We start from the raw sequence: 27,355 nt of genomic DNA, 5'->3' as shown, positions 1-27,355 counted from the left end.
TTCCCAGCATCCCTCTTAGCGCACAGCAGCTGTTGAGCTGAACTGCACGGAGAACTGGAGATTCGCTGGGAGGTGCTCTGCTCATCGCACCCCCGGGGACACTTTCCTTTTGATTGGGTCTATAGGGCGCCTGGTTCCCAAGTGCTGGTGCGCTCTGCAAACAGCAGGCATCTGGAAAACTCTTATTAACAAAGGGGGTTTGGGGAGGAGCCAAAAAATACTTGGTTTTCGCAAAAAGCATAAAAGCAGAGTAAGTCCCTTCTTCAAGAAGGGAAAAACTGACACGAAAAATGCACATCTCTTTTTGAAAAAGAATGAAGTTTCATTAAAACTGTAATACAAATCAACAGGACCCAAAGCACTTAAAAAAAAAAACTTGATTTGAGAGAGAGAGAGGAGAGCATGTGGGGAGGGAAGCCGAGGGAGAAACAGACTCCCCACTGAGCAGGGAGCCTGACATGGGGCTCAATCCCAGGCCCCCGAGATCATGACCTGAGCCAAAGGCGGACGTTTAACTGACTGAGCCAGCCAAGAGTCCCCTAGCCCCCAAAGTACTTTTGTTTATTCAGGTACCACTTTGAAAACTGCTTTTCCTTTTTTTCCCTGCTAAGAAAAGCTGGAGGAATCAGAGTGCTTAAGACTACTTAGGGGGGTGCCTGGGTGGCCCAGATGGTTAGGCATCTGCCTTCGGCTCGGGTCACGATCCCAGGGTCCTGGGATCGAACCCAGCATCAGGCTCCTGGCTCAGCGGGGGGCCTGCTTCTCCCTCTCCCCCCCCTCATGCTCTATCTCAAATGAATAAATAAAATCTTTAAAAAAAAAAAAAAAAGAGTACTTAGGAAGAAAACCCCTCAGCAGTCACCTGTTATAGCATTGATCGGGCTCCTCAGCTCGCCTTAACAATACCCCCCGGTGTGTTCCCCTCCCCTTGGTGTGAAGACACGAGGGCCTGTGCGTTAAACTGTTCTGCCACAGAGCCTGTATTTTCTCACGCCCAGTGCCAGTGTCTGTATCCATATGACTTATCAGCATCATAAAACGTTTAAGACAATGACTAGGATAGGAGGGGCGCCTGGGTGGCTCAGTTGGTTAAGCATCCGACTGTTGATTTCGGCTCAGGTCGTGATCTCCGGGTCGTGACATGGTGCCCCAAGTTGGGCTCTGTGCTCAGCTGGGAGTCTGCTTGGGATTCTCTCTCCCTCTCCCTCTGCCCTACCACCACCCAAATCCTGCTCTCACTCTCAAAATAAATCTTTAAAAAAAAAGACAATGACTAAGGCAGCAGATTACACTAGCTCCCACATTTATTGTTGCTTAGAAGTAAACAGAGCTCACTGTGAGCTTTCTGAGTTTTTTTTTTTTTTAAGAATTATTTTCCCACTCTTCTAGGATTTTTGTTTTTCAAAAAATTATAAAAGCCCAAAGCAGCTTTTAATTTTTAAAAGAAGGCTAGTATAATTCACTGTTTCCCTTCTGCAGAAACTTACAATATATCTAAGTCAAATGGCTGAGCGCTTCTAACAATTTCTAAGGCCACACAAAACTCGGAGCTACTCTGGACAACTAAAATCCAAGTGAGGACAGTGAGAGGCCTCCCTGCAATCAGTGCTCCTGGTGGGGGTCAGCAGAATGTCCTGGCAAACCTGAGGGGGCACTTTCAAACAAGGGGAGTTGGAGCCTACAGAAGTGGGACACTCTGCAGGTGGTGACTTCCCTGTCACGGAGGTATGGAAGCAGAGGTCACATGCCCAGGCCCCTGGGGAGGGCAGGAAGGAGGCTGCAGGGCGCCCCCCGCCCCCCCATTCTCGCTTCAACACAACAACTTCATGTCTACCTGTTTTCCACAGGGGACTGAGCTTGAAGGAAAAGTACTGTTGATGAAAACCAGTCTGAGACGCCAGGCCCAAGGGCGCGATGCACTGAGCACTCACCGTGCTGCCTGTGGTTGAAATCCAGCTCCAGGGACAGGTCACAGAAGCTGTCGTCTGAATTACAGCCTATGGTGGAAGGTCGCTGGTTATTAAGATAGGGTTTTCTGGAACACTTGGAACAACTACAGACTCTTATTTAGGAAAAGTATATTTTTTATCTGTCCTTTGGCATGACAATCCTACTTCTAGGAACCAGCGCTGGAGGTAGGGTGGTTGAAAAGATCGCAATGTGGCCATTTTCATCAGTATAGAGCTATAAAAAGGCTGAGTGAGAAAGATCTCCATGATGTATGCCCAGGTAGGAAAAAAACAAGGTGTGTAGATTTTGTTTATTTATTTATGTGTGTGTTTGTGTTTAAGTAGGCTCCAAGCCCAGCATGGAGCCCAATGTGGGGCTTGAACTCACAACCTTGAGATCAAGACCTGAGCTGAGATCAAGAGTCAGACGCTTAACCGACGGAGTCACCCAGGTGCCCCTATTTTGGTTTATTTTTGCAAAAAGAAACACCGGGTGTATAAACAAGGAACTAAGAAAAAAGGTTATCCAGAGGGTAGTTTGGGAATGGAGTCGGGGGGACTGAGGGGGAGAGGGGGCCTAGAGCACCCAAGCACAGCTTTTCACGTAATTCAGGTTTTTCCATCTATTTTACACATTAAAACACACAGGGCTTAATTTATGAAGAAAAAAGTCTAAAATTGGAAACAGGAACAAACCTTACCTCGTCAGATTGTTAGCATTATCACGCAAGGAGAAACACTGATCTGCAGTGAACTTTGAATGTAAAACTCTGTGAGAGCATCCTTAGTGAAATATAATCTAAGGACTAAGAGCTAGAGAGAAAACACTGCTTGTTGGGTTTATGGTGACTGGTAGCACTGGTAGGATTACTTTTTAAACCATTATTGCATATTTTTTGGGGGGGAAAAATCAATGTTTCAGGAGACAAGCATTCTGTAAAGAAAAGGACACGCAAATATGAAATCCCTGTAATGTTAAATCTGAATTGGAAATATTGACACAAACCAGTAATATGTATGTGTCCTATCTTCCTTTACTGAAAGGACCTGGAAGCAAAGGCAACTCCATGGGGCCCAGATCCTGTTTGTTAAATTCTGCTCTAAAAGAAACCAGACGGACTTAAAGAAATGGCTGACTCTAAGGGGGTTTCCTTCTACTTGAAGCTAGCTATGTGCCCACTGTGGCCATGAACGCGGGAGTGTGGGAACAGGCTGCCTGGAAATCGCGTGGCTGGGGCGGGGTCTGCAGCGGTGACCGACCTTCCCGCGGGGCTCTGCAGGTGTAGGGACGGCCAGAGGTGTTTTGGGGCTCGGGCTCTGGTTTATGAATGGGATCTAGGCTCACACGGCCCGTGACTTAGTCTGAAGGGCTGGACCTTGAGCCACACAGGCTGCTGAAGTCTGAGGGGAGATGGGAGTCCCCAGCCCCCTCTCTGAGACCAGGCAGGGCTTCTGCACCCCAAGCCCGGGAGAAGGGGGTGGTGGTGGAGGGGGGGGGGTACTGCTGACTGCCTGTCCCAGCTGGCACGCCGCACCCTTCCCGACCTCCAGCAGAAAGCGACTGCTGCTTCCAGGGTCTGGCCGGGAGTGGAGAAGGACTGCCTGGCAGCCTTGTGCTCACTCCTCTCCTCTCCCCAGGGGTGTTTGTGACTTGCGAGCAAGGTCATGACGCTAACCCAGGTGCGCCCTGAGGGTGGGAACCCTGTTTGCTTTGCCTGTCCAAGCAAGGTTCTGCACAGCCAGGTTTCAAGAGTCGAGTGGGTGGGGTGATGACAAAAACATAATCATCCTTCCCAGTTCTCTCCGATTCCCAACACCTGAGAGGCACCCCCCTTCCGGCTCTGCCAGATGTTGCTTCGGATACTCTCATGTTTCTAAGTTACAAGCAGAACAGTCTTTTTTAGTTTTAGGCTTTATCTTCCTTTCTGTTTGCGTCTTTTAGATTTGCAAGTGCCTTTCCCTTAACTGCTCTCTTTTACAGCATCCCGTTCCTGTTTCGTGAGACGAACCACCTCACCTATCCCGGACTACTGGTGGAGGATCTCCTCAGGGGTCCGGGAATCCCCGAACTTCCAGAGGCTTCACTTGACAAGATCTGACTGAGCCGTTCGTTCTGTGGGGAATTTCTCAAGCCTATCACATGGCTTGAAGAACATCTTAGTCTCAAGTCTAAAGCTGTGACCACGCACGCTACTGGCCCCCTGGGAGAGGTTCGCTGTGTAAACCCTTCCCCGAATCCCCTCGTTCTCAGCGAAGGAGACCTGCCTCCCGCTCTCGAAAGCCACCTCCAGGTTCAGAGACACTCTCACATTTCCTCCATAGAGAAAAACCCCCGAACTCCTACCAACGTGGGGTGAGGGCGTTGCCTGCTTTTAGCCCAAACCGCAGTTCACCTCCCTTCTGGAGCTACTGGGTGCCACCAATTCCTGAACAGTGGTGGTGAGAGTGGCTTAGGATCGGGCCTCTAGGGGGTGAGGTTGTCTGCCCCACGTCACACAGCCGACAGGCAGAAGCCGTGCCTACGTGATGGCAAAGCTCGTCTATAGCCCCAGCGCCCTGCTTACCGCCTGTCTCTGCGAGCCCGGGGGTCTTCAGGAAGGACCCCGGGCGTGCATCCCTCTTCTTCCGGAGGGGCCCACGACTCACCTTTGGGGCGGCCTGGGTGCCAGGTGAGGGGGGTGGAGCTGGAAGGGGTTGTAGTGATGGCTGAGGTCGAACAGGTCCGCGAGCTCAGCTCCAAGGGCCAGAGCTTCATGGCTGGGTCAGCGGAGGCATCCGTGCGGTCAAGGCTGCCTCTGTGCGGGGACCCTTGCTTTGGTTTTAGGTCCCCAGGGCCTGGGGCAGAGAAGGACATTGAGAAACGGGGCGGCAAAATCCTGTGCCAAAGCTGGGCTACCACACCGAGGCCTAGAAGCAGGGGCACCGGAGCGCACGGACCACAAGGACAGAAGCTGGGCTGCGGTGTCAGCAGGAGGGCCCTGGCTACAGGCCTGGGGGGGGGGGGGGGGGGGGGCGGAGGGGGGGGGCCGGGGGGGGGGGGGGAGTGCGTGCAGAGAGGCTGGCCCTGGCTCGACGCATGGGTCCGACTGCGAGCCCTGCAAGGCTGTGACAAGATAAGGCACTCAAGAGGATGAACCATTGCCAGAAGATCAGCACGTGAGCTCGTGTAACAACACGACATGTAACCCAGATGCCCGATTTCAAAAGATCCTGACGACATCTGCTCAGGATCACTCCAGGCCTGCAGCCAAGGCCCCGGAGGTCCAGGACGGACGGACAGACGCACGGACGTGCATCCTGCCAACTGGCTTCACTTAGGATTTGAGAAAGCAGCTTACTCCTAAACTAACAATCATTTAAGAAGTCTTAATCTCTGTAACAGTGACTTCTCCCTTGTATCTTGTGCTTGTCTGCAATCGCTACATCTTCTACCCCGAACACATACTCTCGCTAAACAAAATCTCTATAAAAACATTAAAAAAACAAAACAAAAAAACCCTCCCACTACCTAGTAGTAGGAAAGGGGCCGGGCTCTCTAAATGGAAGATAAACATGCGTGCGGCCGGAGCTCCTGAGAGCATGAGGACAGCGCTGTTTGGCACCATGTCCCCGTCCAGGCACCCCACGGCCGGGACCCAGAGGCACACCCTCCCTCGGGGCTGACCCCGCAAGCCCCTCAGCCAGTTGGGGGTCTGGACTCCCTGGGAAGTTTTCAGTGCCCAAATCTTACAACTTGAAACCAAGGCAAAATTTGGATTCTGAAAGATACCCTTGATGAGAAGCAAGATTCAAGTCTGGTGGAATGAATGGGGACAAGCATCCAGTAGGTGCAGTTAAAATGAGGAGCGGAGGGGAGGTGGATGGGAGCGGACAGAGAAGCAGGACGAGGCCGACAGCATGCTGGCGAGACAGAGTCCCCGAGGACCGGGGGCACGGCGGCCCAGGGTCCCCGAGGGGGAGCGCGTGACATGAAGTCAGTGCCACACTGACGGACTTCAACAGCTTAATAGGTATGTATTTGTTTGTACGGTTACCTTGTTTTTGCGGTGATAATGGGTTTTCCACAGACAGCACTGATAATAATCTTTCCCTTTAATTTAAAATAAATTTAAGTGGCGACGGTGAGTCAATTCAAGGGAAAACATGTACATGATCCACACAGGTGGATGAAAAGATGTGGCACAACTCAGGAAGACGGCACAAGAACGACAGCAGACAGCACAGTAGCTAAAGGCCTCTATGGACCAGCGTCCCCCTGCCCCCGCTCCGGGCGTGACCGGTGTGCTGACGGTCTTTCCGTCCACTACCGTTTTAACGTCCGCATCCGAGAGGTCAGAGACCCACCGCACAGTCAGAAGACTTCATTCTGGGCTGACCTCTGGCTTGGCAACAGCGATCCAATTATACAAAATGCTTGAACGGAGCAATAAATCCTTCGGGACACAGAGCACGTCTGCAAAGGGCCTTGTCAGCAAAAGCCAACAACTCGGTGCTCTGACAGAGGAGGAGGAAAGGGCAGCAGCTTTAAATTTAGCTGCTAAAAAGAAGTCTTAAAAAAAAAAAATCTCACTTGACAGAGGCCATCTATTTTAGGAAGCAAAGCGACAACCAACCAGTTCTGCTTTTACACACGGGCACGACACAAGCCTGCAGGTGCGAGCGTGGGGGGGCGGCAGGCGGCCGCCGGACTTACTTAGCACGGACATCCTGGCCCACGGACCTGTGCATGGATGTCCCGAGGCTCCCCTACAACTGGGCTGTGCTGGAGAAATGGTCCAGAGGGTGTGACAACTCATCTTCTCTTTTGAAATCAGAATCCACGCTGGCTACTTTAAACTTGGCTTGGAATTGGGATCAGGAGGAGGGGTCCACTAGGGGTCATCAGGCCTTTAGGTACTTTTTTTTTTTTTTTGGTTTGTTTGGATTTCAGAAATGAAGGAGGATATATGATGAAAACACATGATAAAGGAAAAGGATTAGAAATCTCCAATTTCTGAAAAAGGGACAGGCTCGTTAGGAGAGGATGGGATGTCAGAGGAAGACCAGAACCGCAGGCGTTTAGAGAGAGTCGGGTGGGCCGTTGGAGACTTGTCTTTGTCCTTGCTTTTGCTTCTCAAAAAGGGACTCTTTTTGCGCTGAGTTGCTAAATTGTTATTCCCCGGATAACCCAAGAGAGGAAGGAAAAAAAAAACAACAACAAATAAATGAAGTGAATAATAACAAATGACTCTAAATTACCTAAATGTAGGCAGGAGATCAGAATCCCGTCCGACCCAGGAAAGACGGGAACAATACCCACGACAAGCCCAGAATCAGGACTCGGTGAATCATTTATGCTCTGACTCAACGTGATTAATTTAGGGGTGTCTTAGTGCCAACGCTATACTCTGCACGGGAGGAGAATTATGTATCGCTCAAGGAGCCAATGGCTGAGACTTTTTTCAATTTCAACGTGTTAAATTATTAAATAAGGATGTTTATTAATTTAGGACCTGGCTTCTCTTACTCATCCATTTTAATGACAGGCCCCCTGACGATCAGGTGCACACTCCACTCCCGTTCCTGCTCAAAGGCCTTGCAAACACCTAACAGTATGTTTCTGGCCCGAGGTCATGAGACCACAGTCTCCTGAAGTATTCACCAATAATTCTGTATATCTAAAATAACCTCTTTTGACAGTACCCATTTAAAAATAATGAAAATACCTCTTTTTGTACCCGCAAACCCCGCCACACCAAGAACTGTTTCCTTTAAGATCGCCTGCACAACCTCTACTCCAATCTCACACTTCATGGCTTGTCAGAGCAGACACTCAGTCTTACTTTCTGATTAAAAAGCTGCAGAGTTAAGGCGTTTCCGATTTGCTTATTTCTGCCTCCACAGCGCCACCTGGTGGCCGGTGCTCCTGCCACAGAATAAGAGGCCCCAGGCTCCGCAGCGCGTTTGTCAATGGCTATTCCTGCACACAGTGGTGAGGAGCTCCAGCTCAGCGGCCCCGCAGACCCGTGTGTGGATCCCAGTTCCACCACTGATTACACCGGCAAGTGTTTAAACTCTGAGCAGGGATGACTGATCGTGCCCACCTCAGGCGGTAGGTAGGCTCCGGGAGACAGGTAAAGCATGTCAATTAGCTAAAAGGAGCCAGGGAGGAATGCCCAGTACATATACAGCTGCTGCTATGAAGAATTTTCCCTGATCTGCTCGTCCATGGATCAGCACAGCAGCCTGGACCAGTCAAGTATTTCTTTCCTCTCCAAGTTTTCCTAGCTCATTAGGCCGATGGTAGTTAAGTCAGTTTAGAGAATAATACAAGTTGAGGGGATAAAGGCCAACAACTTTAAATAGCCAACATGCAAACCCGAGGGGAGAGAGCCCTGCTAGACAGAAACAAAGGTTCGGCCCCATCATTGCTTAGCTGCACCTGAGCCGTTTACCTAATCTGATCTCCTGTAAAGAACGGGAATGCAAGCATTCGTCCCCAATGTGCGTGCAAGCGCACGTTTTCTTCTCTGCATTCGGAAGTGACACAACAGGACCTACTGAATGGCACCCCCAGAAGGCTTGTGCACGTATCACACTCACAGGGCAGCTTGTCGCCACGGGCCCTCAGCACTGTAACGTCAGCTCCCGGGGGCACAGGGCTTCCAGACCTAGGCCCAGTCTTCAGAAAGTCCTAGGGTCCTTCATAAAAATTTAAATTACTCAGGGTGCATGCCTAGCACATTTATGGGTAAAGAACCCTCAAAATTATACTTTAGAAGTAAACCTGAAAACCATAGTTGATTCTGAGGTACACGCTTTCCCCCATTCCTTCACGGCTCTGAAATTCGGACACAGCTTTGACGGGGTCTGTCGGTCACCACCGGCCAGGAGGCACCTCTGACGAAACGGTCACTGCCACGCCCCATGTGCTGCGCTCCTGTCTTCCCCTTATGTCTGTGCACAACCCTCTAAGTCTGTAGAGCACGGCCCTCTTGGAATGCCCATGCTTTTCCTGGTGGCATATAAAGTAATTACGCAGCGTATCGCTGACAGCCTCTTAGATTTGAGGAAATACAGCACATACGACCAGGAATCCACGTCAGAACGTCTGGCAAACTCCAAATGACAGCCATAAGTAAAAAGGTAAGCCGTGCCCTGTGGCTGGGAGGACTCGGGGACTTCCGGATCCTGAAGATCCCACGTGTGTACAGATCAGGTTAGATGCCCCTGGGATCTCCCTACAGAAACATCTGCCTCTGAATCTTCGACACACACAGCCCCCCTGAGCCCGTCTCTACAGCACCTGCGTACCTATCAGCCCTGGATGCTACCACAGCCTACGTGATGCGGGACACTTCTCATTCTAAGATAACGAAACCGTCACGGGACGAAGCTGCTGATGGGAATTTGTATTCTCTCCTGGGTTGCTGACACACGCAAGGAGGCGGACCTGTGTGTAGGCAGCACACCCTCTTCACGCTCCTACATGCACGCGTGCACACCCACACGCCGTCTCGCGTTCTACCCCATCCAGGCAGAGCCCTTCAGAGCACCCCCTCCGTAGCTTGACCGCAGCCTGGTCAGCCACTCCTACCTTTACCCACAGGCCCGTTGAGGGTGTCCCGCTCTTCCGCACCGCTGGAGCCAGACGGGGTGGCCTCGGGGTTCTCTGGCTGCAATCTGAGGAGCTGAGGAGATGGCGAGGTTGGGTCCGGGGACTCCACCTGCCAAGGAGGGCTCTCTGCGGTTGACTTCAGTCGTTCTCTGGAACCTTCTTTCTTTGGTTTGATGAGCTTGACTAAGGCTTTGGCGCCAATCCAGTGATTTTTCCTAGCGAGAAGCCGATTGTTAGTAGGACACAACCAACCCTCGCTGCCCCACCAGCAGGTCACGGGGGTGCCCTGATGTGAGCCGAGTTTTCCATCACAAGCCGTTAATTTGGGGTTCAGAATGATGGCACTCCTCACCATGATCATCGGATTTGGGGCCCAGGGATGGTAGAAGTGTGCATTGTGGCGGAAATCCACACTAGCCTCTTGGGGAAACAGAACTTAAAACATGATGCAAACTCCAAACTCATTATGTGCGTGAAACAAAGCCGTGTCCGTCGGCAATTTTTCTGTCAAAATGCCATTTTGGAACTAAGCCACAGACCTCCTCTTTTTTTGCTAAAGTTAACAGTAAATGGAATAGGGGCGCCTGGGTGGCTCAGTTGGTTAGGCGACTGCCTTCGGCTCAGGTCATGATCCTGGAGTCCCTGGATCGAGTCCCTCATCGGGCTCCCTGCTCAGCGGGGAGTCTGCTTCTCCCTCTGACCTTCCCCCCTCTCATGTGCTCTCTCTGTCTCTCTCAAATAAATAAATAAAATCTTTAAAAAAAAAAAAAAAACAGTAAATGGAATAAGCTGACATTCTTCAACCAGTCTCTGGCACGGAGAAGTCTGGGAGAGCGAGGGGAGGGAAGGGAAGGGGAGGGAAGAGTGGGCCATTTAAATTAAAACCAGTGAATTTCAAGAGTAAGCAATAGAGTTGCAGCTGACTGGAAATGGGGGTGTACTGATATCACCAAAAAAATTGGCTCTGAAACTAGACAGTACCATGTTTGCACAAATCACTTGGTCTCCTCATCTGGGCCTCCATTTCTGCCAGACAGAGGGAGGAGGACCGAGGTTCAGAAATTCTGTGGTTCACCAGAGAACCTTGAAGGATTCATGGTGATCCTGACTTCGAGGCTGGGCTGGGACAGGACACAGAAACGGCCAGCTCCTGGGGCTCAGGCCTGGACCAGGGGAAGGCCTGCGGCACCAGGCTGGCAGTCCCCAGGGACTGAGCTGGCCCCACCACCAGGAGGTTGCTTCTCCCTGGAGAAAGGACTGAGTTTGTGAACCTGCCCTGGGGTTCAGGGCGTCCAGGAGAATCTGCGTGAGGCCTAGAGGTTCCCGTGTTTAAAGAGCCCGGGTACACCAGCTTCTGTCCCCTAAACAGGAATGTGATTTCCAGTGTCCTATTAAATCGTGGGACAGAACCTGATACGGCCACCCTTCTGTCCCACTTTAATGGCTCCCACACCATAGACTCTCCACCCCTTGGAAAGGGCTGTAGCTAAATTAAGCCCATGTCTCATCAGGGTCAGCTGGCATTCGCTGACCCTCCCAGGACAAGCCAGAGTACAGAGTACGGGGCTGAAAATCTAACTCCTTCAGTCACGGGGGCGGCCTGCACACAGAGGACCTCCACAGAGCGGGAGGCACGGGCCTTCCAAGCTGGGTGCTGCTCTAGATGGGAGGGGGTCCACTCCACTCATGCACGAGGAAGCTCTCTCTCCTGGGCTTACGTCCCTGACACTTAAATAAACTCACTTCTTTGGAGCAGGATCATAGAACTTGTACTGGTCCATGATTTTTTCTTCCAGTTTCTCCTTATGTCTCCGCAGGGCATTTAATTTGTCTCTGTGAAGAGAGAGGAAAGGAGGGTTCTCAATCCAGTTTTAAATAAAATCCATGAACTTACTTGTCAGCCCAGCCCGGGACCTTTTCTGGGATTCGGACATCATCGTGCTCATGACCGTCATGATCACGAAGTCGGGGATGTGTGAATGGAAACGTCTGGCATGGGTCCAGGAAGCCCTGATAGCCTAAGGAGTTGTGCTGGAGTACTCAGGGTCTGGGTGCAAGTCAACTCAAGGGAGCAAACCCCTAACCATCTGAAAACTTACGTGCTTCTAGAGCCCCAAGGACTCGCCGGCCAGGTCATTCGGGACACTGGGCATTCGGGGTCAGACAGGGGGCTTGTGTGTTAATAATACCTTTGGTGAGGGGAGGAGGTGTGCCCTCAGGGAGCTGGATGGGCATCAAGGTTGAAAGAGTCAGCTCCGCCAAGTCAGGCCTCTGACCTGGACCCACTCTGACACCGGGTTCTGATAACACTTCCACAGGGGCAAACTCAAAAGGTTTTGGGGGCCAGACGGGGAAGATAAGGAGCAAAGCAGGCCTGGAAAGAGCAGGGGTCTGGCGGGGGCTGTAGGTCTGGCAGCTCGCTGTCAGGCAGCCATGCGCAAGGCCTGCAGGGCAGATCCGCCAATTTTTTCAGAGAAGCCAGGACACCTAGGTTATGAAGACAAATCTGACTTCTAAATGTTGGGAACAAGTTCACGTTTTCAAAAACACAGAAAGGATCAAGACACCTCTGGACCCCGGGGGCTGCCAGAGGGCGCCTGGGCTTCCCGGGAGAGTCTGGCCTTCCTGATAGGAAGAGCGTGCTTCTGCTTTATCTCAGGGAGTCACGGGGGTGGAGCACTCTATCCGCACTGCCCACAGGCCACCACCACCCCCTGGTTTCCTCATCTGAAAAGGAGGCCTCTGAACCAGAGGTGAGTGCTCAGGCCTCTCTGCTGTGAGGCTGTTGGGGTTCCAGCCGAACGGGGGGCTGAGTCCGCCACACATGCACCTCCACGAAGAGTGACAGCTCTGTGAACCTCTGGCCCAGACCATGAAACCCCACTCTGCTTGGCCTTACCCTCTGCATGCTTTTGTGGCTGTCTGGACCCAGAAATGCACATTAACTCACAGAGAGCCGGCATTGCACCCCTCCCAGGGCCCGGAATGGTGCTCTTATGCCAACTTCTGGCGTTCTCCACTGTCTAATACAAAACCATCATCCAATCATCCCCTTTGGGTACCAGGCTCCTACTCTCCTCGCTAGCACCTGCCCAACCCCTGCAGGCAGTTTCTATCAGCTGGATTCGAGAGAGCCAACTTCAGTCAAAGGTCGTATCTACCCCAAATTTACAGCGTGGTTTTCAATGTAAACCATCATCCAGTAAGTGGTGAGCCTGCCCCTCTACAGGAGCAGGTGAAGCCAGAAAACTGACCAAGAAGCACTGTTACATTGGAGAGCATGGCCAGTGGGCTACTGGGCTTCACTGCACCACGTCCCTCTGCCGGTGCGTCTCCCCTGGCCGTCCCAGCGCTGGCCCGCCGGTCCCCTTCATGAGGAAGGACAGTCCAACCACCACAGCACGAGGCTTAAACATCACCCTGGATCCATGAGATATATCTTGAATGACTTGACTCCCCGACACCATGAAGCTTCCCGTACCGGGGCTCTTCCTCTTGACCTCTGTTTCTGGCAGCTTCCTCGGCCCTGCTAGACCAGCATCCTTTAACACTTCCCGGCGAATCCCAACTCATGAGCTGGGCACAGAAGCCTTCATCAGCTGAGCGCCCGCCTCCTTCTCCAGCCTTCTCTCCTGATGTTCCCGGCACCCAGACCACTGCCGGGCTCCACCTTCGGGTCCCCCCACCTGCCTGCCTTCTTCCCATCCCATGTCAGCAACAGAGCCCCAGCTCACACCACAGCCGCCTGGCATGGACATGCTCCCACACACCCCACCACCCCTACCCGTACCTGGCTCCCAGGGGACTGGTTCTGTGCACCTCATGGGGCCCATGACAGAGCGGGCACTTCCCTGACCCCAGACGAGAGAGGACAAAGAGCCACTTTCCAGTAATCCAGGGGAACACAAAGGAGACAGAAAGACACCAGTTATGGCACCCGGGCTCAGCCTTCCATCTGAATTCTTTCCCTGAGATACTTCTTGTGGGCACGGTCCTATTTTTAAAAGTGAGCTTAATTCCAAAAGCAGATTCCGAAGCTTCTAGGGGTAGGGAGTGTCTCTGAAGAGCAAACAAGAGCCAACCACCACACGTGCACAAACCCAGAACCGTTCCAGGGACGTCAAGAGAAGGATGTGCGGGTAAGATGGTCTGTCCCCATGCCCTCAGGACACCAACGGGCCCAGGGGCCATTCCTTGCCCAGAATGTCACCAGTCCTGGCATGGGGCCGGCGAAGCCGGAGTCCCTCTGTCTACAGGCATCGCTCCCACACGAGTCCTTACATGTACTGCTTCTGCTCCTCATGGTACTGCTCCTTACTCTCCATGTTCTGCTCTAGGAGCATCTGGTTCTGCTGGCTCAGCAGCTGGATCTGGCTCAGCAGGTGATGATTTTCTTCCTCCAAGTTCCCCTTGAGACGGGACAGCAACTAAAACACAAATCAAGTCAATGTTTCAAACACTGTATGGTCCCAGGATTCCACTGCTGGGAATCTGGCTTCCAAGGGAAGGGTCACAGGCACAGAGATGCGCACCACTCCTCCGCCAGTGAGAACCTGTAAGGACCGAGAGAGCAAGCAGCCTGGGGAGAGCCGAAGTCCCTCTGCACCTGCCCTGTCCGATCTGGCGGCCGCCAGCAACGTGTGGCCACAGAGCACTTACAAGGCAACCAGTCTGCACCGAGATGTGCCAAAATATACAAAGATTCTGAAGACTTCATAATAATAAAGAAGAGAGCATAAAATATCTCATTAAAGTTTTTTGGGGGGTCACATGTCAAAATGGTCATATTTTAGATACGACCATTTGTATTTCAGGCTTCCAGGCTGGATGGGGGGGTGTCTGTTGCAATGCTCCCAACTCAGCCACCACCACCACCATGACCGGGAAATAGCCAGGGATGACATGCAAACACATGGGTGCGTGCAGCTACGTCCCAATCACGGACACTTAAATTTCCGATCATTTCCACTTGCCACAAAACTATCGTTCTTCTTCTGAGATATCTCCCAACCACTAAAACTGTAAAAGACCGTCTTAGTTCACAGCTGTATGAAAACAGGCAGTGGGCTGGACCTGACTCGCGGGCTGAGGGCTTCCAGCTCCTGCCCCAGAATATCATCATGGCTGAGGTAGCAGGAAAATCCCAAGCTTGGGCTTCACACAGCCCAAGTTCCCACCCATGACTGGAGGACCCCAGGTCTGGGGCCTCCTCAGAAATCCTAAAGCACCTCCCTGCGACAACATAGCCCGCGGTGGCTGAGGCTTCCTCTGCCCAAGGGTCCGGCCCCCACCTCCTCCACATGCCCCCGGCCCCAGCCCAGGGGGGCCTGGAGGCATCTGTGCACCTGGGGCCTAGGTCTCCTCAGCTCTGATGTCCCACACGGCTACCAGGAGCTCAAAGCACAAGGCCTCTGAGAGGGTTTCCGGACAAGCGAGAGGCAAGAGGAGCTGTGTCCTGGGGACGCTGCTGTCCCTGAGGCATCCTGTCCTGAAAGGGGTTGGGACCAAGCTGCTCTTCCCGGCTCGATCCACTTTGCCTGTCCTATCTGTCCTGGGATCTGCTTATAATCTCAACTGAGATGGTTCTGCTGCTTAAGAAGACAATTTCCAACCTCACGCACCACAAGGGATAGCTCTGCCTGTCCGGAAACCGGGGCGCTCCTGGGTGAGCTCCATCCGAGCTGCCCCGGGATCCGGAGCCCGAGTCAGCCATTCATGCCATTTCGCTAGAACGGTATGGATACCGAACTGCAAAGATGAAAGACAAGTGTAGACACAGCAGAGGGGACAGACAGAAGACCATCCTCTGCTGTTCTCATGTACTTCCCCGACCCTAGGAGAAGCAAAGGGCAGATGAAAAGCTCTCTTCTGACACATCCCTGCCAATCATGGTGTCCGTCTCCCCTTCAAATGCCTCTGTTCCCTCCCAGCCCCTGCACCACCTTCCACATGGTCTTCGAGCGCCAACGCCAATGAGGACCCATCACCACCCACTGGGCCCAGGGCTCTGGTCCACGTCCTGGGGCCTCACCTCACAGTGGTTGTCCAGCTTGGTCAGTGAGATGTCCATGCTTTGGTGCTGCTCCTTCAGCTCGTCAAACCGTGCCTGCCAACGGTTCAGCTCCAGCTGTGAGTTGTTCAGGGAGGTTTTCAGCTCCTTGGTGTGGGCGTGCAGCTCCTCGTACTCCCCCTTCAGCTGATGGTGCAGGAAATTGACCCTGGGGGCGGAGAGCCACAGGCCAAGGGCTGAAGGGCATGGCAGGCTCTGCCCCCACTGTGCAACCTGACAGAAGACGGCAGCCTCCCTGGGCCTCAGGTTTTTCAGGTGTAAAAGGAGGGGGTTGAACAAAATGAGTTTTCCAACTGTGTTCTTTGGGGTTCTGTGAGGGTCCCCCTGATGCCCCATGCTGGGCTGGGGGAGACAGCGTGGGCAGGCTCAGACACTTGCTCCCATAGAGCATCACTGTGATGATCTCTTTTACGTTTAAAGCTTTGGCGTATCTGTATATGTACTTGGAACAAAGGGTTCGGCTGTTAATTTTTTTTTTTTTTTAAATAAGCTATTTTGTTTAGCCAACGTATCTAAAAAAAAAACAACGAACCAGAACATTGCTTCTTTAAAATCATGTGTCTACATCTGGCTCTTCTTCCCAATTTCAAGCTCCTTTCTAATTTCAACTCCTGAGATGAATGAAGTATGAGATGCCAGGGTATTATGGAAATCCACTAAAATTACCATCATCATAACTATCATCCAACCAGGACTTCTTAGGGGGAAGATTTGTATCCGAAAGCTCTAATTACTAGAGGCTCACGGACTTCATCTGGACACAGATGTGTCTTGTTTGGCCTACACACTTCTTTTAAATGGGTCAGTGTGCCAACGTTTAAAAACCTGAAGGTCTCACATCAACACTCAGATGTCCAGTTTCTCTTAAGAAAAAAGCGTAAGATGAAAGAATGACCTGGAAAGCTCCGGCCTGCCTGCCGGCTAACAGCCTTCAGCTGGTGTGTATTCCCCACGCCCCCGTCTGGCCTGTCACCGGCACTCCTTCACCCGTAAGCCCGGCCTCCTGGGTCACTGGAGGCCCCCGAGTGGCACATACATGCAAGGACGTGGAAAGGAAGCAGCTTCATATGGTCACGCCTTTGTGATGAGACAAGACCTGATTCACATCCTGACTCTGCCATTCACTAGAAGCACTGACTTTGAACAGATTAGTTCATCCCTGAGCCCGTTTCCTTATCTATTATTAAAAAAGGGGGGTGGGTGGGTGAGATACTAGTTGTACAGTGGATTCTTATTATTCGAGGTAGTAATGCTCTATAGAGTCCCCATGATCACTGAACTGGCGGATACTGAACCACGGCTTCTTGGAAAAGCACAGGGTATATGTTCCTGCAAGCTCTGGTTAAATTTAGTCAAAGGGATCAAGACGTTCCTTATTTTATCAGGGTTTCTGTTTAAAGACACCTCCTGTAACACACTCGTGACCACAGCCCCGTAGCTCATGCCTGAACGGAGCTTCTCCAATGTACTTTCTCCAGAAGGCTGTCACAGCCTTGCACTAGGAGCCCTAGACCACACTTGAGCACTCCACTCGGGGGCTATTTTAAATAGTGAAATTGCAGGGGCACCTGGGGGGCTCAGTCAGTTAAGTGTCTGCCTTCGGCTCAGGTCATGATCCCAGAGTCCTGGGATCAGCCCCGCATCAGGCTCCCTGCTCAGCAGGGAGCCTGTTCTCCCTCTGCCTCTGCCTCTGCCTCTCCCCCTGCTTGTGGCTCTCTCAAATAAATAAAATCTTTAAAAAAATAGCAAAATAGCTACCAAAAAGCACAAAAATATGAAAACACCATGGCACCAAATAGACTATAAAAATATGCTTTTTCGCAGTATGAAAACTACAATAAGAAGGCAGAGCATCCTTGTTTGCCCTCAGCTGGAAACATGTGCTCTGGGGGACTCAAGAATCGGGTCACCCTGGGCACGTACGTGAAAGCACCATGAGTATCAATCTGGGGATGATTTTAGCAAGTAGGCGATTTTAGCAAGTAGGTGAATTCACGAATAGAGAATGTGTGAATAATGTGGATCAACAGTGTGTCCTTCACGAGATCACCGTGTGGCCTACATCAGAGGAGGGTCCACGCCGGATACAAGGCGCCGTCCCCAGGTGTCCCTTGGGTCCTTCCATCCCAGCCACTGGCGAGAGTCCCCTCTTAGCCTGTGCCCCCCAGCCGTGAACACAACAGGGTTTGTAAAAACACACGACTGCCAAGGGACTCCGCGGACCTTCTCGCGGGGGGCAGGGCTGGTCTACGGGAAATCCCAGACGGCGGCCGCCCTGCACGGGGCCAGGTGGGATTCCTGGTGCTTACCTGTCCAGCTCGCCCCGCAGCCGCTGGTTCTCACCCACGGCCATGGCGCCCGTCCTCTGCTCCTGCTGCAGAGCCTCCCTCTCGGTGTTCAAAACCTTCTCCAGCTCATCCAGCTCCGCCTTATGCTTCAGCATGCCATCATGCCTGTTGGAGGGGAACACACCCGCTGGGAGCTTGCCTGGGGCCTTCTTTTCCTCCAGGGAGCGAACTCCCCGGAAGACTATGAAGCCTCCCATAGAAAATGGGGTTCCTCTGGCGGCTTCTCTCTGCAAAGTGGAGGGGGATGGGGCAGGGAACAGACGGGGCAAGAGGCAGGGCAGCAGAAGAACGGGAGAATGGAGGCTGGGAGAGCTGTCTGGGCCAGGGATCTTCTCTAGCCCCACAGCAGAGTCCTCTTCTTCCCCCCCAACAAGTCTCCAAGGATTCCCTGCCAAAGCAGCCCTCCTCCCTCCCTTGGCCACCTGGGCACACCAAGACTCTGCTTTCTGCACTTAGAGCCCTTCATTTCGGGAGTTATAAATACACTACTAGGTGGTTCACTGAGCACAAACAGATCTGAAAGAAACCACAAAATAAACAGCTGAATTCCACCACACATAGCAGTTAATCCCTCTTCACTGGGGGCTGGGTAGGCCCTCCACCCTACCCTCCTGCCCTTGAGAACTGAGTCTCCTTGCTCTTGGTCTGTCCTGGTTGTGGGGACAGAGGCTTGCCTGGCGGGGGCCTGGCAGCTGCCAGAGGCCAATTCTTCATGCATGCACGTGCGTGTGTGTGCGTCCACACACACACATGCACACCCCCCCTTCTCAGGACCCCCAACCACAGCCCTCCCCCTTCCCCCTCTGCTTGGACTTTTCTCTCCTTCTCCAGCCTCCGTCTCCGTGGTTACTGCACAGCTGGCTCTGGAGGGCAGCAGAGCACAGGAGGGTGAGCTGACCAGCCCGGGCTGTCCCTCCTGCCTGCTGGAAACATCCGTGTCCACAGAGGACTCACGATCTCCCTCAAGTCCAAGGCAGTGACTGACACACCACCTTTCAGCTGTCCCCGTTCAGGGAAACCCTCTTTCCAGACCCCGCTTCCTTGTCTGAGCTGTTCACACTCACAGACAGTAGGACCAGGGTGCCCAACCGGTCTGCACACCTCCGCCCCTGGCCCCCCAGCCCCCACAGCAGCCACACTCGAACCGTCTGACTGGAGCCAGGACTTGTCGGGGAGTCAAACTCAGAAACGTGCTCAGGTGGCTGTTCAAGGACAAACTTTCGTGCGGCCTTTAGCCACATGGCGGAGGCTGCCCCAATGTGGACAGGTGTAGGGCTGGAAGTGGGGGCCCTGTCTAGCTTTTCAGGTGGTGTCAAGTCATCCAGGTCTGACAGACGAGGGCCACGGGCAGATGATTAGGGTTCCCCGAATCCTGCTTCCCTCCTGTAATGTCTTAGAAAAGCCCACTGACCAGGGATAACTGTAACCACTGGTAACCACCCAAGTGCAGGACAGAAACTGTGTGTCTTGCTCACCAGTGAGTCCCGGGTATGAGGCACGGCACTCAGTAAATATTTATGAAGGGAATTAGGAAATGAGCATCTAATTTAAGTGTCAAATGAAGTGAATACAGAGCCATCACCCGTGTTCCAGGTACCTACATTCCCAAACCCACAGCCCTGCTGCAGACAGACCAAAGGGGCCTCCAGCCATCTGTCCAGCCAACTTGAAAACTCGAGTGCCACCATAGTTCAGCCCACTGTACTGACCAGGACCCAGACAGAAAACAACGCTCAATTCCTCCCTCAAGGCTGGTCCACATTCCACCTGCAAAACCCTCCCCCTTCTAAACAGACACTACGAACATCATGAGGCGCTATCCTAACACATAACAGGACATTAACGTAAGACACGTAGCTGCCCGGTGAGTGGTGGGCATGGAGCTCGTTTCAGAGCTCAGGGAATGCTGTTTGCTCCCCTTCCTGAGCCAACCGGGGAGGACCCCTGCCACGTCTAGACACAGCATCGTGCACACAGTACACACTACGTGTTGCATGAACCCGGGACGGGCTCTGGAGAAGGGCGGAGATGGAGATGGAGATGCCTGGACGCAGAAGATGCTGATTTTGGCTTCTCAGCAGCCCCTGAAGGAAGGAGATCTGGGTGGGTAAAGCAGGTGGAGGAGCCCAGAAAGAGGCAAAAAGGAAGCAGTGGGTGAGTGAATTAGCGAACATCACCCCCCCGGGCCCTCGGCTTCATCAGACGCCCTCACAAGGCTCTGCCGGCCCAGTGATCCGGACGAGCCAAGGGAAAGGCCGCCCGCAGGGACACCTGACAGGCACAGGGTGTGGGTAATCGCTCCCTCCTATGCTGCGCCTGCGCTGTGTGCCCGAGCCCCTCTGCAGAGACACGGCTCCCTCCTGTGTCCGAGTCCGGTGCACGCCACCCCTCCCCCTCCCACCAGACTCCGGGTCCTGCCACAGCTGCCTGCGGGCCGGGGGCCATCAGGGGCCTGCCTGGGGCAGGAGCTCGGGCAACCTGAGCTGACAGAACGTACTGGATGCACAGGAGCCTGGATTTGTCAAGAGCGCAAAATGAAGATATGTCCATTTCAACGTATGCAAATTTTAGATTAAAAAATGAAAGGAGGGCAGGCAGGTGGCGAGAGAGGGGTATGGCTGAAACCGACCTGGGGGTTTCACTTTACTGTTCTGTTTGCTTTCTATATATTCAAAAGCTGCCACAATTGAAGGCTGGAAAGCCAGCGTCCCACGGCTGGATAGGGAAACCAAGGCCCAGAAAGCCCAAGTAAGCACGTCACAGAGGACTGGCCGTGGTGGTGGTGGACGTCCTCCTTATGCCCTTATGCCTCCTCTGGACAGGAGGGGGGAGGCGGCGGGGGTCCTCAGGGAAGCAGGGACCCCGAGGCTGGGTTTCCCTGAGCTGGGATTCGCCGTGGCACCTTCTCCACGCGGGGACCCTCCTGTCACTCAGGCTCCACCTGCACACTGTGTCTCAACCGCTGAGCGTGACTCCCGATTTTGCCTCCCTTCGGGAAGGTTCGGGGGTCCCCGGACAACGTGGGAAGGCAGGGAAGGCTCCTGGGCAGGGATGCGAGCCCCAGGGGCGCCCCAGACGCCCGCACGCACCTCTCGCGGAGCTCCTTGTGCTCCAGCTCCAGGTTGCGATGCAGCGTCTTGAGGCCGCTGTGCTGGTGGATGAGGGCCTCGTACTCCGAGGACTGGCGCTCGTGCAGTGCGGCCAGGTGCTCGTGGTCCTGCAGCAGGGCCTCGTAGGCCGCCGTCAGCTGCTCCTGCTGCCGCTGCAGGGTCTCGTTCTCGCCCTCCTTGGCCGTCTGCTGGGTCTGGAGCAGCGCGTACTGCGCGGTGAGCGCGGCGCCCTGGGAGCTCAGGGTGGAGTTCTCCACCTGCCGAGAGGGAGAAGGGGCTGCCTCACAGGCCCGGCGTCCCCACGCGCGACAACCGCGCCAACACCGGAGGGGATGCCAAGACCCCGGGGACCCTCGGGGCAGGCAACACCCCGCCGCCAAGACAGTTCTCTCTGAACTGCAGGAGCTGCTCTGGGAAGAGGCTCATCAGACCGTCACACGGGGCTCTGTCCTGCACCCCTCCCCAAAGGTGACCTTTTGGGGCAAATTCGGTCCTTTCTCGGGAGAAGCTCCTTGGGCGCCCTCTCTGACCACTTTCAAACATCTGTTTTCTAGGACAAGCAGAAAATCAGTAACGATAGAGAACACGTGACCACCACCACCAGCCACCCTCACCTAATGGATGTTTACAGAACCACCCACCGCCCAACATCCCAAACCATCAGAAAACCGAGCAGGGAGCGCTGCCTAACTCACTCTGGGGCCAGAATGACCGACTGCAAAACCAGACAAAGGTATCGCCACGACCACCACCAAAACCATGAACCAGTCTCCTATTCTGTTATTTTAATAGAACCAACCCCAGCCCCTTTGCCAAATAGTTTCCTGTTTACTGTCCTGACCCACGCTGCACATTTTCAAACACTTTTCTCACAAACAGCATTAATGAAGGATTAATTCATTTCCCCACAACCTGTTAACTGTAAATAAAAACCAACATCCTCATATAGATGGCACGGGACGTGAGTTTTGCTAGAAGCTCCCAACAGCCTGGCAGCCACTTCATCCCCTACTTCCCTCAATGGAGATTCAAAATTTCCATCAGCTTAAAAAAAGGCTCTGCCAGGTTTTAGAGTAAACGAACCTGGTTAACTCTGTTGAGCTCAATGTATCTGAGCCTAGGATCTCTTTTCCAAGACATTCCTAGTAAAATCTCAAGGAACAGACTCTGGGAAACAGGCAACCCTACAAGGCAAAGTAGAGAAACCGAGTCCCCAGCCCTGCCCTCACATGCTCAGTCATGGAAACCGCTACACACCAGAACTACCTTCAAAGATCCTGAGGCTAGGCACCCCCGTTTCCAATAAGCCTATGAAACACAAAACAAAACCGCACACCCTCCCATGCGTAGCCTGGCTTCCTGAGGAGCCAGCGTGCTGGGGCTGGTCTCCAGGAGACGCAGAGACCCCCCACCCACCCCCAGGGCCCGAGGCACAGTGCTCACCTGCAGCTTGGCCGTCTGGGTCTGCAGCGTGGTGTTGTGCTCCTGCAGGAAGGCGCTCTGCTTCTGCAGCGTCAGGATCTGAGTGCTGAAAGCCACGTTCTGGGTCTCCAAGTGCTGTAGCTGTTCCTTGAGCAGCTGCTTCTCAGCCTGCAGGGCCGCATTCTAGGAGAGGCGGAAGCAGGAAGCCCATCAGACACCAGCTCGGTCAATGCTCACCGGCCCCAGGCACAGGGGCTGTAAAGAACCCTCAGGAGTTGACACTTTGGGGTCTAAAGCCAGAGTCCACAGGTTAAGAGAAGTAACATGTTTCCCTCTTGGAAAAGACGATCAACAGAATTGCAGGGACAGGGGGAGAGAACTACTTTTTTTGGTATGTGCTTTCCAGACAGAAATGCATGCACGTAATGGGGACACTGCTTCCAACCTGAGCATCTGAGTGCAAGGCCAAGGTGAGCTGGGGTTAAAGCCGAGGCATCTCTTCTCTCTTTAATGCTTCTGTTTAATGCTTTCTGTTGAACACCCCGAGAGTGCATTTCTGTGAACTTCTCCCACTGGACAGGGAGTCAAAGCCTGTGACCACACCTCACCCTGCTCAGGAGTGACAGCAGGTAGAATAAATGAGTTGTTTCATGAGACCGATAAAGACAGTGTAAAATATACCACCAACGGGGTGAGCACATGTGGGGTGTAGCCTGCTGCTGTCTGTCACTAGCATAGGAGGTAGGGTTGAGTCTTTCTTACTCTTTTTTAAAGATTTTTTAATTTGAGAGAGAGAGAGCACAAGCAGGGGGAGAGGCAGAGGGAGAGGCAAACTCCCCACGAGCTGGGAGCCCGACATGGGGCTCTATCCCAGGACCTGGAGATCATGGCCTGAACTGAAGGCAGATGCTGAACCACCTGAGCCACCCAGGCACCCCATGATGAGTCTCTTAAACTCCGTCTCCACTTTCTCATCTGTCAAATGGTGAAAATCCTCACTATCTGCTTCACAAGGTTGTTGGCAGAGTCAAATAAATTCAGGGGATTAGACAAGCACTAGCAAACATCTTCTGTAAAGGGACAGATCGAATTTTGGGGTTTGCCAGGCATGTGGGCGCCATTCCAACCAGCTACCTCTGCCACCACTATGGTGGGAAGACAACCCCACACAGTATGTAAACAAAGGGCGTGTCTCTGGTCCAATAAAACTTTATTGACAAAAAGAGGTAGCGGGCCACAGTTTGTCAACCCCTGGGAAAACACTGTGGAGACAGAGGACTGGTGTACAAGCTACAGGCCAAGTCTGATGGGCAGGCAGACGGATTAGCCATGGGGAAAACATGAATCCACCCCTTTCCACTAGAAAGGGCAAAGATATCTCCAATGAAGAGGAGCTTATAGGACTTGCCAGGACAACTTAAGAAGTATTCAACTAGAGAAGGGGTGCCTGGGTGGCTCGGTCGGTTAAGCGTCTGCCTTCAGCTCAGGTCATGATGCCGGGGTCCTGGGATCCAGTTCCGCATCGGGCTCCTTGCTCATCAGGGAGCCTGCTTCTCCCTCTGCCTCTCCGCCTGTTTGTGCTCTATGTCAAATAAATAAACAAAATCTTAAAAAAAAAAAAGTATTCAACTAGATCTGGATAAATCTCAGCAGATTCTGACATCCTGGGTCCTTTACACGAACGGTGGCCTATCAATGGGACAGTCAATAGGGCACACTGGCTTGCTCTCTCCCTCTCTCTGAGCGAAGGCAGCAGGGGCAGCCTACTCACATTCCGCTCCAGCTCGATGGCCCGGTCCTTCACTCGGAGCAGCTCCATGGTGGCCTCCTTGTGGCTGGGCCCCCAGGACTCCTTCCCCTGGTGACCAGTGACCAAAGTCTCCACAGGGTGTTTGAAGGAGTTCTGTAAGTGCTTCCCTTCCTCCCGGTTCTGCCTGAGGATCTCACACTCTGTCTTCAGCTGCGGGGTGTGGGAACAGGAAAGCAGACTTGGGGCAGGAAGCGGCCAGCTCAGAGCTCCATGTTCACGGCTAGAGGACAGCCCCGCAGCAAACTCGATTCCTCAGCATCCCTAAACCCTCACCTGGCACTCGGGATAAGCCCGACACCCGGCTTTTGCTCTGTAAGGAATGCACACAACCCATCCTGTGCTTCCCCATCCTTCCAGAAATCTGCCTCAGTCCCAACTTTAGCCACATGACCCTGACAAGTCTTCTTGCTTCCCTGAGCCTCAGCTGCCCACTCCATAAAATGGAAGCGAGCCTGGGGAATACAGACCAGGGGATGTTATAAAGACCCTTCTAGCTCGAGAACTGCTTTTCTCTGTATTTCCTTATTCAATCACACAGCCAAGAAATGTGCCAAGGCTTCAAAAAGAAGAGCTGGAAAGCATGTATGTGCCAGGACTAGACATCCTGACCGAGCCCCTATGTACCCATGCCTGTCCCATCCGAGGGTGCCCACGAGACTCTAGGCCTCTGCTTGGTCCTGATGCTCACAATCTCACGCGGGCTCTCATCAGTGTCCCAGATCCTGCCTATCAGACTCAACGTAGCTCTGGATGTGGCCTCCTCTGCCCCCAGACCTCTGATTCACTCTGGTTCCGTCTGGCTCTGGTGCGTAGGATTCTGATGGTAGCGCCCGTCAGAACCCTGTGGGTCAGCACATCTGCTCCAGGAAACGGGCATCCAGCAGCCCCTCTGCTACCCAGGTGAGGGGCTGGAGAAGGTGAGGCAGGGACCTCAACAGCTAGGACTCACAGTTGGCCCCAGAAGGGGTCACGTCTTACCACCTGGAGTTCATTCTGTAACTGGTGGTTCAGGCTGGTTTTCTCTTCCATCTGTGCTTCTAAGAACACAATCTTTTCTTCTTTCATGGCTAATGTTGTTTTTAACTCTGACTCATTTCTGCCCTCCGAAATATTGAATTTTCTGAAAAATACAAATATACAGTACTATTTATCTATCTCTTCTGCCCACAAGCTCCCAATCTCCCAGCTTCCAACATCTGTCTCCCCCAATGAGCCGGTTTCCTTTGTAATTCTGTAGCATTTGGCCCAGAAGAACCGTACGAGCCACAACCCATCAACAGAACCCTCCCCAGGGCTCCGCGCAGAGACACACCCATGACACCTTCAAATGAAACATGACTGCTGCAGTTTTATAGGCATAGTCTTAGGGAGGGACTATCGTGGCCATTTAACAGATGGGAAAACCGAGTCTCAGAAAGGTTAAGCAATTTGCCCAAGATCGCACTGCGAGCTAGATAAGTGGTCAGTCCGCGTGGCCTTTCTACCACACCGACCGGGTGTCAGGTCATCCATCATGTGGATCTTGTCGGTTACAAGTCCAGCAGAAGTCCACGATACTGGATTTCCTTGAAAAATGAGATCATTTTGGAAAGAACTGCAGGCAGAGATCACAACAGTTAAATTTTGGGGGCGGGGGAGAGAAACGAATGGGCAGGTGGAGCGCAGAGGATGCGTAGGGCAGTGAAACTAGTCTGTAGGATCCTGTAAGTAGATACAGGTCATCACACGTGTCAACACACGCGGATGTACAGCATCAGGAGTGAGCTCTACTGTCAACTGTGGGCTCGGGGCGATGGTTGGTCGGTGGGGGCACATCGAGTGTAACACATGCACCGCTCTGGTGGGAGAATCTGATACGGGGGAGGCTATGCTTGGGACGGGGGGCAGAGAGCATTCAGGAACTCTCTGTACCTTCCCCTTAATTTTGCTTTGAACTTAAAACTGGCTCTAAAAAATCTATTTTAAAGCAATTCAGAAGCCTTTCCACTGCACAAGAGAGTCTCTTTTCACTCCTCCCTGGGAATCTCCAGGAAGAAGCCCTGTCCCATAAAGGACACCAGCCCTTTCCAGAGGCCACGTGACAAGCAGCCCCGAGCTGCGCAGAGCGAACCAAGCTCTGGAGCTGGGGGCGTACAGCGCGTGGCCACGGGTATGCGCCGTGAGAGCCCGCAGACCCCAGCAGGGAGGTGCTCACGTGTCGCTTTTGTCCTGCAGCAGCAGCTCCTTGTCGAGGCCAACCTTCTCTAGCCCCTGGCTCAGTTCGTCCAGCTCGTTGCTCAGCTGCTGGTTCTTGAGCTTCTCCAGCACCAGGTCCTGCCAGGACAGGGAGAGGACAAAGAGAGGACGGGTGGGACGGGAGCCCAGCAGGGAGGGCCTGGCACAGGCCCTTCTGAAGGCTGAGCAGTTGCCTTCCCGGGTCATAGCTGACTCAGGTGTCCTGAGGGCTGAGCAGGCAGTTCAATGGGGACATGTGAACCCCAGGGATGTCTTCCAAAGGTCAGGGGAGAGACACACGCTCCCAGCCTCCTGGCACCGAAGGTGACCAGACTACATGGCAACGCGTCCAGGACGTGTGTCTGCAATACCCTGTATGTTGGCCTTTGAGTAGGAGGCCTGGATTCGGACAGGATTGCCTTTTCTATGGAATAATGTAATGAAATACTTTTTTCTGTAGCGAATTCCCTGCAAGAAGTACAAGGAGAAAGATGTTACTTTAAGCCCTGGTTCTGGTTCGCTTTGCACAAGCGGGTGCTCTCCTTCAGGTGGGTCACCTCCTGGAGGCCCACCTTCCTCCCACACATCTCGGGAGCTCTCCAGGCAGATACCGCGCTCTGCCTAGGCCCACAGCTATGGGCACGCCAGCCGACCCCCCACCAAATCCTCAGGCCTGCCGTGGCAGTGTGACAGAGTGGGGCTCGCCAAACATTCCGCCGCCCCCCACCATTTCCCAGCCCCCCTGCAGTTGGTGGGCAGTTCTGGCCAGTGAGCCGCAGGCGGACGTGCCGTGGGTTGCAGCACAGAGGAGCCTGCGTGTGACCTCCCGGCTGTC

General features: G+C 53.2%; 1 protein-coding gene across 1 annotated transcript in view; it reads right to left on the bottom strand.

Moving 5' to 3' along the window:
- Positions 1-27,355, bottom strand: part of CCDC88C (coiled-coil domain containing 88C) — a 120,869-nt gene that overhangs the window by 8,352 nt on the left and 85,162 nt on the right. The window contains exons 16-27 of the mRNA XM_034992781.1: positions 26,501-26,619; positions 25,285-25,426; positions 24,268-24,456; positions 22,518-22,679; positions 21,054-21,331; positions 17,926-18,069; positions 15,578-15,764; positions 13,828-13,973; positions 11,290-11,379; positions 9,526-9,761; positions 4,596-4,784; positions 1,932-1,997 (exon numbers count right to left, since the gene is read on the bottom strand). Coding sequence (XP_034848672.1) covers positions 1,932-1,997; positions 4,596-4,784; positions 9,526-9,761; positions 11,290-11,379; positions 13,828-13,973; positions 15,578-15,764; positions 17,926-18,069; positions 21,054-21,331; positions 22,518-22,679; positions 24,268-24,456; positions 25,285-25,426; positions 26,501-26,619 — 1,948 coding nt within the window. The remainder of the gene's footprint in view (positions 1-1,931; positions 1,998-4,595; positions 4,785-9,525; positions 9,762-11,289; positions 11,380-13,827; positions 13,974-15,577; positions 15,765-17,925; positions 18,070-21,053; positions 21,332-22,517; positions 22,680-24,267; positions 24,457-25,284; positions 25,427-26,500; positions 26,620-27,355) is intronic.

This window comes from Mirounga leonina, unplaced genomic scaffold, assembly GCF_011800145.1.
Source record: "Mirounga leonina isolate KUSES-001 unplaced genomic scaffold, KU_Mleo_1.0 Mir_82, whole genome shotgun sequence".
NCBI lineage: Eukaryota > Metazoa > Chordata > Mammalia > Carnivora > Phocidae > Mirounga > Mirounga leonina.
The sequence above is the reverse complement of the archived record's forward strand: the minus strand, read 5'-3'. Positions and strand labels throughout refer to the sequence as shown.